Source organism: Apodemus sylvaticus, chromosome 22 (assembly GCF_947179515.1).
Source record: "Apodemus sylvaticus chromosome 22, mApoSyl1.1, whole genome shotgun sequence".
In the NCBI taxonomy this organism is placed as follows: Eukaryota; Metazoa; Chordata; class Mammalia; order Rodentia; family Muridae; genus Apodemus; species Apodemus sylvaticus.
The window spans coordinates 51,695,167-51,714,608 of NC_067493.1; the positions used below are offsets into that span (position 1 = coordinate 51,695,167).

General features: G+C 48.9%; 1 protein-coding gene across 1 annotated transcript in view; it reads right to left on the reverse strand.

Moving 5' to 3' along the window:
• Positions 1-10,373, reverse strand: part of LOC127673147 (kinase suppressor of Ras 2-like) — a 139,040-nt gene extending 128,667 nt beyond the window's left edge. Inside the window, exon 1 of the mRNA XM_052168753.1 lies at positions 10,194-10,373. Within this exon, the coding sequence (XP_052024713.1) occupies positions 10,194-10,373 (180 nt within the window). The remainder of the gene's footprint in view (positions 1-10,193) is intronic.
• Between the last annotated feature and the right edge of the window lie 9,069 nt (positions 10,374-19,442).

Genomic DNA, 19,442 nt, shown 5'->3' on the forward strand with positions numbered 1-19,442 from the left:
GGGAGCACCACCCACAGCTCGGGGTTATCTCAGGAGAGAGCCCACTATACCAGCGAGCTCAGACACATCCCCGCCCATCTCTGTGGACATCTTAGGTTGTTTCCATCGATCTACACTTCGATTCAGGAACTGTCACCCAGAGACACTGTAGTCAAACAATATGCCATCACTACGGCCATTATTAATCTATGTCCATTGCCTCCAGTCACGACAGAAATGCCCCCTGCCCTGCATCTGCTCTGGCCTCACCCCTTTCACCCCAGGTCATGCTACCCCTGAAGATGCCAGAAGACACGGTATCCCTCGACCTGTTCTTTATCTGTGGCCGCCTTGCCATGAGACAGCTTGGGTCAAATCAATTACTTTAAAACTCTACAAACTCGCTGGTAAAGCTGGATCGACCACTGTTACGGTCATGACCCACTAGAGAGGCGTTCCAACCTGGAGGAAACCTGCAGGAGAAAATTGCTCCAGGCTCTGACTTGTTTCCCCTCCTACCAAGTGTGTCCCTTTTCTCTTCCCATCCCCCGGGCTCCCAAGACTCCCCATACTACTAAAAGATCCACACAGGGTGGGAAGAGGGGCAAACAGGGAAACTAGTCTATTCTCTTCCTAAAAGTTGAGAAGCAGTAGAAGCTATTCCAAAAGTCAGAGGGGGCAGTGAACCCCTCAGAAATAATCTCATAATTCTAAGATGCCTCTATGGTGAAGTTGGGGGCTAATGGGGGAACACAGGTTGGAGCACACTGGCCTCGATCCAAACCAACTGTTTAAATAAATAAATAAATAAATAAATGAATGAATAAATAAATAAATAAATAAAATATGCATTCATGCCGAGGATATGGGAAACAAGCCTTTCTCACACTGTTCATGGAAAGGAAATTGATGAAACTCATTAAAGGTCCAGAAACCTTTGACCCTGCAGTTCTCGTCTAGGCCCTGGAGGTGAACCCCAGCCATAAGGCCGGCAGCCACGGGCTCCTTCACAACGATAAATGACGATACAAGCACCTAACTGCAGAATTTCCATCAGGATTTATGGAACAGCCCTGGAATAATATGCAGTCATTGAAAGCAACTCTTAAGGGTTTGTGAGACAGCTCAGTGAATTTAAAAGGGCTTGCCACCAAGCCAGGGGACCTGAGTTCAATCCCTGGAACCCACATAAAGATGGGAAGGAAAATCCAAATCCACAAAGTTGTCCTCTGACTCCTGTACATGCACTGTAGCACACACACCTACACATGGATCACACACATACATACATACACACACACACACACATAATAATAATAATAATAAATCAATAAATATTTTTCCAATTATATTTTGGCCCAGTCAGTAAAGTGCTTGCTATGCAAACAGAAGGATTGGAGTTTGGAGTCCCACCATCCACACATGGCCCACTGTAGCCCCAGGTCTTGGAGCTCAGAGACACTGAGAACCCTGGCACTTACATGCCAGCCAACCTAGCCAAATCTGTGCAGTCCAGGTCCAAAAACACTATCTCAAAAAAAAAAATAGGTAGAGAATGACTGAGGAAGACAACAGATGTCAACCTCTGGCCTCCATGCACACACACATACACACATGCACACACATGCACATACACTCACACACATATGTACACATATGCACACATGCACACACACTCATACACAGGAGCACATGCATGTATACATGCACACACATACACAAATACACTCTCACACACAATATACACATGCACACACATGCACATATGCACACATGCACACATACTCATACATACATGCACACATGCATGCATGCATGCACACACAAACACACTCACACATACACAACAGCACCTGAATAATCAGGAAAGTCATGCTCAGTATAGGGAGTAGCCTCACAGCTCCAGCCTCCATACAGGTTCCAGATTAGCGGGACAGGTCTGCAGTGACCATGGCATTGAATCTCCCTACCAGTCTTCCTACCATTCATTACAGCACCAACATCGACTTCTTTTTTTTTTAAAGATTTATTTTATGTATATGATGACATTGCCACTCTCTTCAGACACAACAGAAGAGGGCCTCAGATCCCATGACAGATGGTTGTGAGCCACCATGTGGTTGCTGGGATTTGAACTCAGGACCTCTGGAAGAGCAGTCAGTGTTCTTAGCCCAATATCTCCAGCTCAATGTCAGCTTCTTGAGCCCAACACCAGTACCACTTGTCCTTTTGAGACAAGTCTTGCTGTGTAAGCCAGGCTGGCTAAAATCACAGCAATTTTGTCTGTCTCTGCCTCCCCAGGACTGGGATTAAAGGCATGCACTACAGCCTCTGGTATACAATCCTCAATTCTTTGCCTTCTTTCACAGTCTCCATATCCTGTTTCCGGATACCTCTCATCCTCACCTGCTCTACCCTGACTCCACTTCCCCAGCAGTGTGCCTAGCTCAGTCTACTCTGGAAGTTTGTTTGTGCTGTTCCCTCAGCCCAGGAGCTCGGGACACTCTTCCCAAGGGAAGGTCTATGTCGCTCACACTCATTCCCCTGTTCCATGTGTGTGCTTCTGTTTCATTTCACCATCAAGATGAATATTCAAATTAGATTAAAATATTTAAATGCTTTGCAGTGCTTCCCAGCACCGGGGATCGCAGCCATGTTGACTCTGACTTGTCCAGCCCCATGGCTGCCCAATGGGTCATTTGTCACGTTTACAAACAGAGGTTAAAGATGACAGGCACTGGAGACTGTCCTCTTACAATGCTGCCTCTACCTCATCGGGAGAAAACCAGGTTATCCCTTGAAGAGGTGATATGGGGGGATACTGAGGCAGCCAGCCACGTGAGGAAGTGTATCCTGAGTCCTCAAGACTTAATGGAGCCGTCAGATGGACACAAGCTCACTAGGACCCAGGGTAGCCACTAGTCTTGAAGTGGCTTTTTCTGTAGGAAAGACATCTATGCCAAATCATGTGTGTGGGGTGTGGGTGTGTGTGTGGGGGGTGTGGGGGTGGGTGTGTGGGTGTGTGTGTGTGTGTGTGTGTGTGGGTGTGTGTGTGTGTGTGTGTGTGTGTGTGTTCAACCTCAGGTGTAGTTCCTCAGTTTCTTATTAGCCTGGAGGTCACTGAGTAGATTATGCTGCCCAGAGCGCCCTGGGTATCTTCCTGTCTCATGGTTTATTGTGCCAGAGATGCCTTGTATGTCCACACACACACACACACACACACACACACACCAGTCTCAAGATTCCTTGTACGCACTGTCTTTGCTCTCTTGGGACACTAACACCATGAAAAACACCAAAACCATCGCCCTGGGAGGGTCCTCATCCTGACCCCTCTGACTCCCTATATCAGCTTCATAGGAATGAAGCCAGACAAGACTAGTGATAGATCTCACAGGAACCCGTGGCATGCCATCTTAAGCGCAGACTTTCCGGAATGTAGTTAAGTCTAGGGAGGGCTCATTACAAAGAAATCAAGAACTGATGTGGACATAGGACATATAAAAAGCAGAGTTGCTAAGTGTGGCCATGATGTCTGTGCCACATGAAGAGATGCCATGGCATGTACCCTTGGCCCCCAAACCCACCACAAACCCTCCCCTTGCAATCTGACCACACTAGAGTTGGCTCGGAGCCACTGTCCTATGCACGGTCAGAGTCTTCTGGCCCCATGTCATTTGATCGACTTCTAGATGACCTCTGTACAATTCCATTCATCCTCCAGAGCAGGGATGAGCCAAGTCTCATCAACCACAAAGTCTTGTGAGACCCCAAAACTAAGAATAGTGTGTGTGTATATACACATACATACACACATACACACATACATACATTCATACATACACACATACATACATACATACACACATACATACATTCATACATACACACATACATACGTACATATATACACACACATACATACATACATATATATCATAAAACAACTATCACAAACAGATAAAGCAAATCAAAAGAAAAAGAATACATCAAAGTATGTATGTGAAAATAATATTAAACTCAAAATTCAGGGGCTACAAATAAAGTTTCATGAGAAACTTCCCAATGTGCCCATACCTCATGTGTGGTCTATGGCTACTACGGGCTACGATAGCATAGTAGGGTGTCTGAAACTTGGAGGCTACAAAGCCTAATGTATTTCCCATTCAGCTCTGAACAGAAGAGAAGGCTGGCTGACTGTCACCAGACCTGGCTAGCCCCTGCTACAGACAATCACCAGATTTGCTGTCAATCATCTTTTTGCTGTATTCACTCCAGAACCTCTGAAGAGGTTCCCACAAAGAGACACAGTGGTCAGTGTGACACCCCTGTGCTAAGACCCCAGGAATCAGAGACTTAAACTCATTCCTATGACACTCCACCAGGCACACTCCATTCTGAGCTGGTCCCTTAAGTGTGAAGTCTAGAGTGCCACAGGGTCCCCTTTGCTACACAGTCTCCACCCATCTCCTCCTTCTTTCCACTCCAAATCCCTGCCTCCCCAGCCAAGCAGGCCTCCCTAACTGCCTGGCCAAGTTTCCCCGGGTGGATTCTATGGAACAATACCCCTCTAGGGTAATCCTTGAGAAAGCAAAACACACCAGGCTCCATGTGCACAGAGGGCCAGGGAAAGGCTCTGGGAGGTCCTGTGCTGAGTGCTTCCCAAACCCCTTCACCCCAGAATTTATTTTGCCTACAGAATACTTGTTGAACGTGAGTTTCCAGGACAGGGTTAACAGCCCACACAACCGTTCTGCCTAACATACTCAGAGACATTATCCACACTCCTCTGCTCCCCGTTGTCCTCATGTCATTTAACCAACACCATCCTCAGCTAACCACCACCCTTAGAGTTTGGAAGTGAAGCGGCCCCTCCCCCTCAGGCTCATGTGTGTGGCCTGCTGGTTCCCCACAGTGGCACTGTTTGAGAAAGCTGTGGAACCTTTAAAGCAGTGGTTCTCAACCTTCTTAATTCTGTGATCCTTTAATGGTTCCCCCCAACCAGGAAATTATTTCATTGTTACTTCATAACTATAACTTTGCTACTGTTATGAATTGTAATGTAAAGATATAACATGCAGAATATCCAATAGGTGACCCTCTAAGGGGTTGAGACCCACAGGTCTGACTCTGCCTCTCTGCCTCTCTGCCTCCTCAGTGCTAGAATTAAAGGCACATGCTACCATGTCTGACTTGTGTCCCTTTTGAAATCACAAGCCAAAATAAATCTTTGCATCTAGGGAGGGTAGCTGTGAATGGCTGGGGAAGAGAAGGGGAAGGAGCAAGAGTGAAGGGATTCCATTTGTTTTGTTTTAAGTGGGGAAAGTACAAGTCAAATAAATAAAAGCAAAACAGTAATAGCAGACCCTTTCCTTTTTAAAAAGTAGTTTCTATCAGTAATTAAGAGTCCAGCAAAGGGAAGGAACTAATATAATCTGCCCGAGGCTATTGTTCGTTTAGTACCTGCTGATACTTTTGTTCCAGTTAGTATCTTTAAAACCTTCACCCTCAGCAATCCTTACAACCACCCACTGAGACAGGAATTCTCTTACCATTATCAGTTTTGGTTAATATGTTTACATTTGTATCCAAGATAAAGCAGAACAGCTAGGAAGCCAACCTGCCTCAAACTGCAAAGCAAGGTAACTTTATTCGCCATCAAAATATCTACCAAAAAACCATGGGGCTGGTGTTACTAGTGGCCCACCCAACATACACTGCTACCTTCTCCCGTAAAAGTGAAACCTTGACTCTATATGATTCCGCACAAAACTCATCAACGGTTGCCAAGAAAAATGATGGCTTTCCTGAAAACACAGTTGAACATTGAGAGTGGAAAGGAGGGTTACCATGTAAAAGCCTTTGTTTCCTAAAGCCACCATCTCTCATGGAGTCCTCTTCTATCTTTCCTTGAATGCAGATGTGACAGCTGGAGCTATGGAAGCCAACTTGTAACCATTGCAGAAAAGTCATCAGAACTTCCTTTGCCATCTCCCAAAGGATGGAATGTTTGCCCATCACTATCACTTAGCTGTGACGTCAGCCTTTCCTCCCTACCCAAGAAGCATGCTTTGTGAAGACCAAGTTCATGCGGGATATTTTTGTTTCTGCAGAAGTATGCACTAATTATCATCAATGTCTTCAGGATGGTCTAGCCAATCTCTTAGCAACTTTGGTGTTTGTGAGCAGGGAGTAAATAGCAAAAACAACAGGGAACTCATCTCTCAACACGTGATACCTTGAGCTACCTTGGGATTCTACTCAAAAGATGGCAGTCATCTGATGCAGCCCATTGGCCTTGGACCAGAGCCACAAGCCAAATAAACCACCTAAATATACATGTTGGCTAGCAAGACAACTCAGTGGGTAAAAACACTTGTCTTGAAAACCTGGTGGCCAGGGTTCAATTCCTGGACACAAAGGAGAGAATGTGCTTGTATCCACATATACAATAATAAAATTCAAGATAAGTTTAAAACATAAAGAAGTAGCTGGGGCTGGAGAGATGGCTCAGCAGGTAAGAGCACTGACTGCTCTTTCAAAGATTCTGAGTTCAAATCCCAGCAGCCACATGGCGGTTCACAACCATCTGTCATGGGATCTGACATCCTCTTGTAGAGTGCCTGAAGTAAGCTACAGTGAACTTACATAAAATAAATAAATAAATCATGAGGAAAAGAAGAAGAAGTAGCTGGAACATAACATTTATGTCCTATTGGATTTAGGGTTCTGTTGTTGATGTTTTATTTTTGTTGTTGCTGCTGGTAGGTTTTGTTTTGGTCTTTTTCAGAATTGAGGTCAAAACATGCTATATTAGGCAAGAACTCCACCACTGAGCTACAATCCAGTCCTCTTTTCCTTTTTAATTTGAAGCACAGTGTCACGATGTGGTCCACGCTGGCCTTGGAGACTCCCTCCTCCCCGTTCCAGCCTCCCAAGTGCTAAGATTACAGGTGTGCACCACCACACCCAGCTTCGGTTAGTAATTCATAAGGTGTCCCTAATCAGAAACACAAGGTCTGGAACTTGAGGATAGAGTCAGTGGTAGAACCCTGATCCAGCATTCACAAGGTCCTGGGTTCAATTCCCAGCACCGCCAATGAAAAATTAAAACACAGAAGCACAGCGTCTGCATACAAAATGCAGAATCCTGGACCCTCTCTCCAATTTCAGCTGAATTAGAATGTGGCCATCAGATGCTGGGAACCCACATTTTAGCCAGCACTACCGTGAGGCTTAAGTTTATCAGATTTGATAGCTGTTAGGGCTGAAAACTTGGTGACTGCAAACATGAAGTCTGGCCAGACCATACCTTCCCCAGGGCTCCTCCCCTATGCCCTCATCCTAAGGAACTAGACTGTTGAAACTGGCAAGATCGCTCCAGTAGGGTCACTGGACATTGTGGATCAACTGGTTGGTGTGTCCTGTGGTACCCTCAGACTATGAGATCTAGAAAAAGATGTGCTTTCTGTTGTGCTGGCTAGTCTTGTGTCAATTTCACACAAGCTTGAGTTATCTGAAAGGAAGGAACCTCAACTGAGCAAATGCCTACCCGAGATCCCGATGCCTCACATCTTCTTAATTAGTGATCAAGGGTGCGGGGGAGACTTGGCTCACTGTGGGTGCTGTCATCCCTGGGCTGGTGGGCCTGGGTTCTATAAGAAAGCAGACTTAGGGGTTGGAGAGATGGCTCTGCAGTTAAGAGCACTGACTGCTCTTTCAGAGGTCCTAAGTTCAATTCCCAGCAACCACATGGTGGCTCATAACCATCTGTCTTGGGATCTGATGCTCTCTTCTGGTGTGTCTGAAGATAACGATAGTGTACTCACATACAAATAAGTAGATAAATAGATAGATAGATAGATAGATAGATAGATAGATAGATAGACAGACAGACAGACAATTCTTAAAAAAAGAAAAAAGAAAGTAGGCTGATCAAGCCATGGGGAGCAAGCCAGTAAGCAGTGCCCTCCACGGCCTCGCATCAGCTCCTGCCTCCAGGTTCCTGCCCTGCTTGAGTCCCTGTCCTGACTTCCTTCTATGATAGACTGTGATATGGAAGTATAAGTCAAATAGACCCTTTCCTCCCCAACTTGCCTTGGTCATGGTGTCACAATTGCAGCAATCGTATCCCTAAAGAAGCTACCCATGATTCCAACTTCCCAAGCAGCACATCAGCACTTTTGTCCCCTAATTTCAAATATAAGACACCTTGCAGAGATAAATCAGAGCCAGGTTCCCACTGATGTGTTTGTACAGTGCTGGGGATTGAACCCAGGTCTTTGTGCACACTACAAAAGTAAACCGCTCCACCACTGAGCTCCATCCATCTCCAGCCACAGAGTGCCCGGCTCTGTCAATCCCGGCTCTCCAGGGAGTCAGTGAACAGAGGTCAGAACACCATAGAAAGAAACAGAAGGAAACTGTGAGTGACTTAGACTGTAAGAGTCAGCCTAGCCTGGGGTTTCCTGACGACAGAGGGTAGAAGTGGCACGGTGGAGATGGTGGCCCTCGGGGGTTATCTGTGTAAGCTTTCCCGTGTTCAGTTCTGAACCAAATCTGTTCTGGGCCCTGTGCAAAGATAGGAGCTGGGCTAACAGCAGTCCACATCTTTTCTTCCAGCAGCAAATGTTAGTCAAAGTCTGTCTGTCTGTCTGTCTGTCTTCTCTCTCCTCTGCTCTAAGAGAGGCAACGCCTGGGCCTCTCAACACACCTTCCCACATTAACATTTATCTTATTTCATCCCTGGGCTCATGTTACCTCTTGACCGGTGAGCACAGATACAGACCCAAGGGCAGCAAGTGCCACAGTTAAATAAACACACAAAGTCCTCTTTCCAAACCACAGTCTCCTGCATGCGGACATCAGGCCGAACTTAAAACCATGGCAGAGAAACAAAAGCCCTGAGAAAATGAATCTGAGGGGTGCATTCATACAGATGGCCCCATCAGCCAAGACTGAAGAAAGACTCCAGACTTAAGGAACTCACAAGTCAAGCCAGAGGCCAGCCGAACCACCCAGCTCCACGGAACGTGGCCATGCCAATGGAAACCCTCCTTCGCTCTGCCCTCCATAGCCACCACTCTCTCTGGCAAATGCCAGCTAGTGGGAATTCCCAAATTAAATCAAGCAATGTGGACAGTTGGGCCTTCGAGGGAAGGAAGGGGAAGAGACTCCTGAATCGGTTTTGAACAAGGTAGAGGCTGGAGGAATTCAGTACACCAGGCCTTTCCCAAAACCCTGAAAGCATCCTCTGGAGGGGAAAACGGCCTTTGAAGGAAAAAAGAGTTCCTTCCATTTCTTTGTGGTAACTTTGTAACCATCCCTAGCACAGTCTCTCAGTGAACTGCTCCCAGCTCCCCCCAAGTTCTGCCGGAGAGAGGGTGGATGCTACAATGAGCTAAACGAAACTCCTTCTCTCAGACCCCTGTCCATCAAGTCTCACCAAGACAACCCAAGAGCATTTGCCCCATGCCATCTACTGCAAGAACTACTCCAGGTGATCGGAACATTGTTTCTTTCTTTCTTTCTCTTTCTTTCTTTCTTTCTTTCTTTCTTTCTTTCTTTCTTTCTTTCTTTTCTTTTTTACACATTTTGGGCCTGCAAAGACCCCCCCTTACATCAAATAATTGTTTTAGAAATGGGTACTTCCCTGGGGTTTTTCCCTTCATACATCTGGGGCGGGGTGGGATATGAGACACAGAGCAAAAGGTTGAATCCATTCAGGCAGCCCAACCTAACCAGGCAAAACCACCGTTGACCACCTGCAGAACGCACAAGGTCACGTGAGCTCCCTGCAGCTCCTTAACATAGTACCCAGCACTCAAGCCCCCATAAACAAATCCCAGAGAGTGAGAGAAATTAATATAATAATAATAATGATAATAATAAAATAACTCCCTCCTCCCACAGGAAAAGAATAATCATGGCAACAGCTACAACCCATAATAATAAATACGGAACACCAATTATTATTGCTACCACCAGCACCCGGCCGAGCACAGACAACAGCCGCACTGGGAAGGGAAGGGACATCCGCGCTGGCTTTGCCAGGTGATAAATCATAGCGCATCATTCGTGCCCACCTGCTTTACCCCTTCCCTTTCCCAGGCCCTCCGTCAACTCACAGAACCCTAAAGGGAAGGGGGACAGACTGGAGAAGAAGGAATGGAAGGATTGCCCCCCCCCCCTCGCGCGCCCCAGGCAACACCTACCTCCAGGGTCCTGATCTCCTTCTGCGTGAGGTCGTTGGAAGCTGCACACTTCGTCCTAAGCCCTTCCAGATTGGAGATGCTCAGGTCGATCATGTTCTGGACCAGCTCGCACTGCTGCAAGGCTTTTTGCAAACTCAGAGGTTGCTGGTCTTCGCTTTTCGTCATGTTTTCCTCATCCATCGCTTGCTCTGCAACCCCCCTTCCCCTCCTCCTCCTCCACCTCCTCCCAGAAAGAAAAAAGGGGGAGGGAAGGAGTGGAGGTAGAGGGAGTCCACCCCACCCCCCTACGCCTCCCCAACCTCTGCGACTTCTCAGCAGTGTCTCCTGAAGAAACCCAACATCTCACACAAGCTTGAGGGGGTGGGGGATTGGAGGAGGGGACAAGAGCCAAAATTTATTATTATTATTTGGGGCGGGGGAGAGTATCAGGCAGTCTGCATTAGAATGTCCCTTGTCTCTCTCCTCTCTTTCTCTGTGTCTCTGGTCCCTAAAAAGGCAGAGATGCCCGTTTGTCAGAAGCCAACCAGGTGGTAGGGTGCAGTCTGTACACTTAGAGAGGAGGAGGAGGGCGAGGAGGAGGGCGAGGAGGAGGAGGAATGGGAGGAGAAGTGGAAGGAGGAGGCAGGGGGAAATAGAGCTCACGCTTCGCACACCGGCTCCGTGAAGGGCGGAATTATATGTATATAAATCTATTTGGTCGGCTGGCTTTTATGTTAAAAAGGAGCGCGCCTGCCCCCCTCCCGGTCGCGGTGACACGGCATGGTCCGCGGGTCCCCGCGCTCAGCGTGCTCTCGGGATGCTGTGCGCACGGCTGGCGCGGCTGCGGCGCCCACTGCGGCTGGCTGCGGTCTGCTCCGTTGTCGCCGTTGCTGCTGCTGCTGCCGCCGGGCTCCAGGGGGGACGGCTGCTGCAATTGCTCCTGCCTCGCTCCACACCGACATCTTGCCTGTCAATCACAGGGCGGGGTGGGGAGCGGAGCGGAGCGGAGCGAGGGATGCAGCGCCGAGAGGCGCCGTGCGCGCAGCCGGTCCCCGGGTCCCCCCACCCTGGGCGCGCCTGGGACCCGCTGGCAGCAGGCGGCGCGTGCACCTGCCCGCCGGGCCACCCTCCAGCCCGGGAGGCGGGGTCCCTTGGGACCGAGGGGCTCGCGAGCTGAGTGCAGCCGCTACGTCGCTGTGAGGGTGGGGAGGGGGGCCGGGCTGGTCCCCGAGGTGGCGGGGACCGGCCCGGCCCGGGGGCGGGGAGAGGTACATGATGGCCTGGGTGGGGGTGGGGGCCACTACGCCAGCCCGGATCTCGCGAGACGAGGCCGGAGCGCCGCTCAGCAGGTGCGCGGGGACCCGGGAGCAGGTGCGCGCCCGGCTCACAGGGCTCTGTGCACCGCTCCTGGCTTGGCGGGTGGCTTCTTGTGGCTTTGGTGGGCTGGAGGGTGCGGGAAACCAACCTTGATGGCTTTCCCAGAGTTGGGACGAATGGGAGGCGACGACTCCTTGGGCCTGATCTAGCCGAGGTCCATTTGCAGGATAGCAGGAGGCTTGGCTTTGCCCCTTGTCCCCACAAGGGCTTGTAGAGCCTAACTCCAACTACCCACCTACCCTTTGTCAGCCACCTAGGGCACCGGAGTAAAGAATGCCCAGTGCATTTTAAAGAAGTTGAGGGCAAGGAAGGATACTCTGTGACAAGAAAGGGGAATTCTGTAAGAAATTCAAATTTCACTATGCTGTTAATAAAGTTATCCCGAGTGCCTCTGTTACAGATACGCTTTTTATTAATTAATGGGCGGCGGGGGGAGAGGGTGTTCACGTGCAACACAGCGTGCCCGCGAGGTTAGTGCCCAGATGAAGTCAATTCTCTCCTTCTACCCTAGGCGCCGCCGGGAATTGAACTTAGTTGCCCGTCCTCGCTGAGCCATTTCCACGAGCCTGTTATAAATTAATAAAAGACACAGCTTTTCTTCTTAGCCGCATGTGACGACACACGCTTTTAATCCTGGCACTAGGGAGGCAGAGGCAGGTGGATCTCTGGGAGTTCGAGTCCAGCCTGAGGCTGGTCTATCTGTATAACGAGTTCCAGGCTAGCCAGAGCTACAGAAGGCAACACCCCCCCCCCCGGTCTAGTAAATAAATAAATAAATAAATAAATAAATAAATAAATAAATAAATAAATACTGTGTTACGATTCTGTCTAAGCTCCACCCCACAGTTACCTGACAACAGCCAGGTATGCCCCTCCCAAAAATTACCTGGCAACAGCCAGGTAGGCCTGGCCCACTATAAACGGAGCTGCTTGCCCCTCCTCTCTCTTATCCTCTCTCCCTCTTACCCCCTTGTTCTCTCTTGCCCCCTCTTGGGCTCTTCCCTTCCCCATTCCCCTCCCCTCTCTCTCCACGAGGTCATGGCCGGCCTCTACTTCTCTACTCTCTCTTCTCTGCCTTTCTCGACCTCTACTACCCCCTTAACTCCTCTCCCCATGCCCTAAGTAAACTCTATTCTATGCTTTACTGTCGTGTGTGTGTGTGTGTGTGTGTGTGTGTGTGTGTGTGTGGTCCCAGGGGGAAGGAACTGAGCTGACTTACCCCAAGAGGCCTTTATTGAGGGAACAGCCTCCATCCGGAAACACATGGGTAGCAGCAGAGACTGCAGCCTAATCACTATCACCCATTTGCAACTGGTGCCTGGTGCCCGGCTACTCTTGCCCCGTTGCAAAGCCACTCGTTGCAGCAGAGACAGCATGGCTCGTGGCAGCTCAAATGTTTACCATCTGGCTCATTCCGGGGAGCTGCAACAGCCCCTGATTAAATCTGTGCTCTCTATATGAACCCTGCCCAGACGGCACATCACCCTAATTCTCTCTGGCTTTTTCCTTGACATTCGGGGTGAAGTCACATGCCATCTCAGGGAAGTCTCCCATGGCTGACTGACAAACCATGGTTGGTTGATATCCCTAATGAACTGTCCACGGGCTGTGTTTACAATAAAGAGCAGCCTGGTGTGGCATGTAGCTGAAGTTCCAGGCGCTTGGGAGGCTGAGGCAGGAGGATCATTTGAACAGAGAAGTTTGAGGTCACAGCCTAGCAACATAGTAAAAAATCTCTCCTGGGAGAGAGAGGGAGAGATGACACTTTGATCCCAGCACTCAGGAGGCAGAGGAAGTCAGATGTTTGAGTTCAAGGCCAGCCTGGTCTACAGTTTCAAGACAGCCAGGGCTACACAGAGAAAGCCCTGCCTCAAAAGCTGGAGGGGGAGGAGGAAAGAGAAACAAAGCAAGAGAGAGAATGAGGGAGAGAAAGAGAATAGCCCATCTCTGGCACACGAATGAGCCGCGCTAAGGGCAGTGTGAGACCCAGAACACACGTGCTGAAGTTTGTCATTCCTAGGGAAAGTGACCTGTGGGGTGAGCAGGCTAGACCACAGCAGCCCAGTTAGAGCAAATTGATTCTTAAGACTTTGAGCTATGGGCTTTAGGATTCACACAGAATTGAATCAGTATGTTCTCCATTTCTGTGGTCTCTCTCTCTCTCTCTCTCTCTCTCTCTCTCTCTCTCTCTCTGTGTGTGTGTGTGTGTGTGTGTGTGTGTGTGTGTTTCTGTGGCAGAGTGCTTTACCTAGCATGCCCCAGCCCTGGCTGGGTTCCATATCACACACACACACAGACACACACACACACAACATGCTCTATCCACAATGAGGTCAGGCAACCAATTTTAAGCACCATGAGGTCTACAGTCTAGTTTGTCTTCCTTCCGACCTGATGTCTCCATTTCTCTGTGTTTCCCTTGAATGCAATCAATATTGGTTACATTCAAGCCTTCTCTGAATCCAGCACCTAGCCACCTGTGAGGCTCTTTCTAGTGGCTAATTTTCCCTTTGTTTTCAGTCATCTAGTCCTATCTCTTAGTGAGCCTTGCTGAATTTTTGTTGCATGCCAGATGTTGTATGGAGTGCATATAGACTCTCAAAATGATGCTGTCCAGCTCTGAAAAGAAACAGGAGCCTAATCACAACCCCATTGGTCAACAGAGCTGAGTGAAGGGTGACTTTCAGTTTCAATGTGACACCATCTTCCTTGTACACAAAGTCTCCCCCACTTTGTGCCCCTACTCCCTAACCCCCAAAACATGGCAAAACTTTTGAAAACTGTCTTGTTCTGGAACTTTCTACATGCCTTCTCAGCCCTCCAGATGGCCTTGTGGTGTGTTCAAATTTGCCAGTTACCCCAAACTAGAAAATGCTATTCTCAGGTTCATTTTCTGTCCTTCCTTCGGCAATGAGCCTCCCCAGAGCCCCCCTTGTTTTGTCTCCACGGACTGAGATGAACAAAGGTTCTTCTGGCATCTCTGTCCCATCCCACTCCTCAGTGCACCCCTTGTAATTCCTCTGTCTTCAGAATCCTGAAATGTGGCTACTCTTGGTCCCAGGGTCTTCCACAGATGTCTAAGAGAGTTTAGCAGCAGTCAGTAGTGATCATCTTCTCTGGTTGTCGGTGACAATGGCCAGGAGTCATCAGTTGGCAGGGTTAACAGCGGAGTGCATCTTTGTCCTGTTTGGAAACAGTCCACAGTGTGTGTGTGTGTGTGTGTGTGTGTGTGTGTGTGCATGTATAAGACATAGTTGACATCTTTCAGGAATCAGACATCTCCTTCCACCATGTGGGTCTTGGGGAATCGAACTCAGGTCCTCAGGCTCAGTAGCAAGCACCTTTACCCCTGAGCCATATGACAGGCCCTAAAGTACTCTTTCAGAACCTTTCTAGCAACCACATAGGACGTGAGCTGACTGCCATCAGACACAGCACAGGGGGCTTGTAATGTGAAGTAGACAGCTGAGAGGAGCCTGCTGGTGGCATGGCAGACCACACCCCTGCTCTCCAGTACCCGGTCTACAAGCATTGTGATGTCCATGCTGAGGAGCTTAATGTTGTGTCCACAGGCATCCCTTATAGCCGCTTTGGGGATCACCCCTGACCCCACAGCATAAGATGTCTCTAGAGTCCTCCTGGACTCTTTCTAACCATGCCTTGGTCTGCTCGAGCAGTTCTAACAACCACAGGGAAGGAGGTAGATGCAGTAAAAATCTCCATCTCTGTCCCTCCTCTTCCCCTCCTCCCTCCTTCCCTCCCTCCTTCTCCCTACCTCTCCCTCCCTCCTCCTCCCTCCCTGTCCTTCTTTCCTCCTCCCTCCCTCCCTCTTCCTCCATCTCCCTCCCTCCCTTACCCCCTCTCCTCCTCTGTCTTCCTTACCCCCTCTCCTTCCTTCTCTTTCTCTACCTCTCCCCTCCCTCCCTCTCCCTCTCTGCCTCTCTCCCTCTTTCCCCCTCCCTTTCTCTTTCCCTTTCTTCCTCTTTCCCTCCCTCTGTCCCCCACTCTCTCTCTCCCTCTTCTCCTCTGTCCCTCCCCAGGGTCTCTTGTAACCTATAACCCTGAACTTGTTATATAGCAGATGATAACTTGGAACTTATGACCCCGCTCCCTCTACCCTCCCAGTGCTGAGGTGTAACCCCCCGCCCCAGGCAGTTCAGGAGTTTGCAGTGAGCTTCAGCAGAGGGTGGACCTATCCTTCCCTGTCTGTTTCCCACCACCTGCACTCACTGAGACATGACAGGCCCAGAATATCACCTGCCTCACTAGGTCCCGCCACCCAACTACTGATCCAAAAGGCACGCAGGGAATCTTTATAGAGACCTAGAGATCTGGGCATCCTATCAGGGCTAAGTCACAGTAATGACCTCCCACACACCCGTTTCCATTCTTGCCCTTGGAAGAACCCCATGAGCTCCCAGAGCCCTTTGCAGGAAGGTTGTCCTCTTGACTGAGCCTTCTCAGAATGGCTCAAGACCAAGCATGCTTTGAGATAGTCACCGGGCCCCCGGGGAACAGGATAGGCCTGTCAGAGAAACTTCTAGATAAGATCGTGACGTTGTCATGTGTAGGCTGGAGGTTGATCATTACAGATGGTCAAGGGACAAGTCTGGCCACCTCTTTCCAGAGGAGGAATTTCACCTTTGAACGGAAAGTGCAGGACACCAGAAAAGCGACATTTTGTACTGTCTTAGTCGGGGTTTCTATTCCTGCACAAACATCATGACCAAGAAGCAAGTTGGGGAGGAAAGGGTTTATTGAGCTTACACTTATGGATTGCAGTTCATCACCAAAGGAAGTCAGGACTGGAACTCAAGCAAGTCAGGAAGCAGGAGTTGATGCAGAGGCAATGGAGGGATGTTTCTTACTGGCTTGCTTCCCCTGGCTTGCTCAGCCTGCTCTCTTATAGAACCCAAGAGCACCAGCCCAAAGGTGGAACCACCCACAAAGGCGCCCCCCCCTACTTGATCACTAATTGAGAAAATGCCCACAACTGGATCTCATGGAGGCACTTCCCCAACTGAAACTCCTTTCTCTGTGATAACTCCAGCCTGTGTCAAGTTGACACACGAAACTAGCCAGTACATGTACCCTGCTTGATTGGCGGTGAGCTGCCCTCAAGGTTTCCCAAATTGCCTTGGGCTCACCGATTGGAGAATGGTAGGTCAGAATGCAAAGGGACCATCTGCCTAGAGATACACACAACCAACACTGACTTCTTTTTTTGTTTTGTTTTGTTTTTTTAAGCTACAATTTTAAGTTTAATTTGTTATGCAGCAGTAGATAACAAATACAGTATCCAAAACAATTAACTAAATATTGCTCTACTGTATCCCCCCTTCCCATTTTCCCCTCCACATACCCCCATTCCACCCCTCCTCTGCCTTGCTTCTATGAGGGTGCTCACCCGCTCATGACCCACTCCCACCTCACCACCCTAGCATCCCCCTACACTGGGGGCATTGAGCTTCCACCGGACCAAGGGCTTCCCCTCCCCTTGATGCCAGATAAGGCCATCCTCTGTTACATATGTAGCTGGAACCATGGCTCCCTCCATGTGTGCTCTTTGGTTGATGTTTTAGTCCCTGGGAGCTCTGGGGGTGAGGGGGGCCTGGTTGGTTAATATTGTTGTTCTTTCTATGGGGTTGCAATCCCCCTCAGCTCCTTCAGTCCTTCCCCAACTCCTCTATTGGGGTCTCAGTGCTCAGTCTGATGGTTGGCTGCAAGAATCCGCATCTGTTTTGGTCAGGCTCTGGCAGAGCCTCTCAGAAGACATCTATATCAGGCTCCTGTCAGCAAACACTTCTTGGCATCAGTAATAGTGTCTGGGTTTGGTGGCTGCATATGGGATGGATCCCCAGGTGGGGCAGTCTCTGGATGGCCTTTCCTTCAATCTCTGCTCTACTCTTTGTCCCTGTATTTCCTTTAGACAGGAGTAATTCTGGGTTAAAATTTTTGAGATGGGTGGGTGGCCCCATCCCTCAACCAGGGCCTGTGAGAAACCAACACTGAATTCTTAAACATGCTGTGCAGCCAAGAGTGACCTCGAACTTCTGATCCTCCTGCCTCCACTTCCCAATGCCTAGTATGAAAGGCATGTGCTGGGGATGGAGTCCAGGCCTCTGTGAATGCTAAACAAACACTTCTGACTGAGCCAAATCTCTGGCCTCTCTTAACTTCCTAGATGCCTTCCCTGGCTTCCCAGGCTGTCTCTTTTTGTCTTTCTTTCTTCTTCGTCTTTGTCTTCCTACCAATTTTTGAGGTGGAATAGAGGTTCAAAACAGTAGCCCGTGAGATACCACCAAATATCTCACAGCTGCACAGGATTGTGATTCTGTTCTAACTCACTGAACCACCAAATATAAATGACTTTAAAAATAGCTTCGATAAGAGCCAACAAAATGTTCCTCTCTTTAATATTGTAGTTTCTCTGACATCGAGGAAAACTATTTTTCTGCAGTTCTCCTTTTGGGGCCTTTTGATTCTGTGTCTTCATTTCTCTTGCTCTGTCTATGTCGGGATCATCTGGGCTGTGGGAATGGGCCATTTGGCCCAGTGATTTATGCTGGTTTTCCAAGTTAAAGACTCTGGGGAGCCGGGTAGTGGTGGTGCACACCTTTAATCCCAGCACTTGGGAAACAGAGGCAGGCGGATTTCTGAGTTCGAGGCCAGCCTGGTCTACAGAGTGAGTTCTAAGACAGCCGGGGCTACACAGAGAAAGCCTGTCTCAAAAAACAAAAAACCGAGAGAGAGAGAGAGAGAGAGAGAGAGAGAGAGAGAGAGAGAGAGAGAGAGAGAGAGAGAGACTCCGCGGTATTCCGCGTGTTTTCAGTTACAGCACTCAGGACAGAAGAACCACCCTTCAAGCTCCCAAAGACACACTGTGCCATGACTTCACTGAAAGTTCCTACCAAGCCCTGTCAGCAACACAAGCTCCTCCCACCTTTCTGTCCATTTGCACCAAGTGCATGCGGTGCTCATGAAAACCACAAGAGGGCGTTGGATTCCCTAGAACCGATTACAAAGTTTGGCGAGCTGCCAGGTAGGTACTGAACATTGAACCTGGGTTCTTTAGAAGAGCAGTCAGTGCTCTTAACTGCTAGGGCATCTCTCTCAAGGCCCAAAGGTTTTTTGTTTGTTTGTTTCGTTTTGTTTTCCTGAGACAGGGTTTCTCTGTGTAGCCCTGGCTGTCCTGGAACTCACTCTGTAGACCAGGCTGGCCTCGAACTCAGAAATCCGCCTGCTTCTGCTTCCCAAGTGCTGGGATTAAAGGCATGTGCTACCACTCTCCTCCAGCCGGGTTTGTTTTTTTAATTTATTCATTCCTTGAAAATTTTAGACATGCATATACTTGATTGAAATCACCCTTCCATGAACATCTCTTATAATTTCCCTCTCATTAAACCCTTTCTTCTCTCAATAGGTTTCCCCCCCTACTCGGATATCTTTGGGTGTGTAACATACTCCATTTGATTAGAGCTGTTTGCTTGAGCATGGTGGTAGGAGTATTTACTGGAGCAGGGGCAATTTACCAGTTGCTACATTGTTTTAGAAAATATCCTACCCTAGCAACAGTTAGCTGTCAATAGTCTCTTGGGTAGGCGAGGGGATCCAGTCTTTTACAGGTCTTGAGCAGGTAACCATAGCTGCTGTGGGCTCCTGTGCGCAATAGCTGTATCATATCCTGCCTCCCTCGCTGTCTCCCGGCTCTTGTGTTCTTTCTAACCTCTCTTCAAGGCACATTCCCTGAGCCTGGGAGGAGTGCGGATGTCACATTTGGGGCTGACGACTCAACAGTGACTTGTTCTCAGGATATTGGCCAATAGTGAGTCTCTGCATGTAGACCTGCTGTCCACTGTAAATAGATGCTTCTCTGCCAAGGCTAAGGTAGCA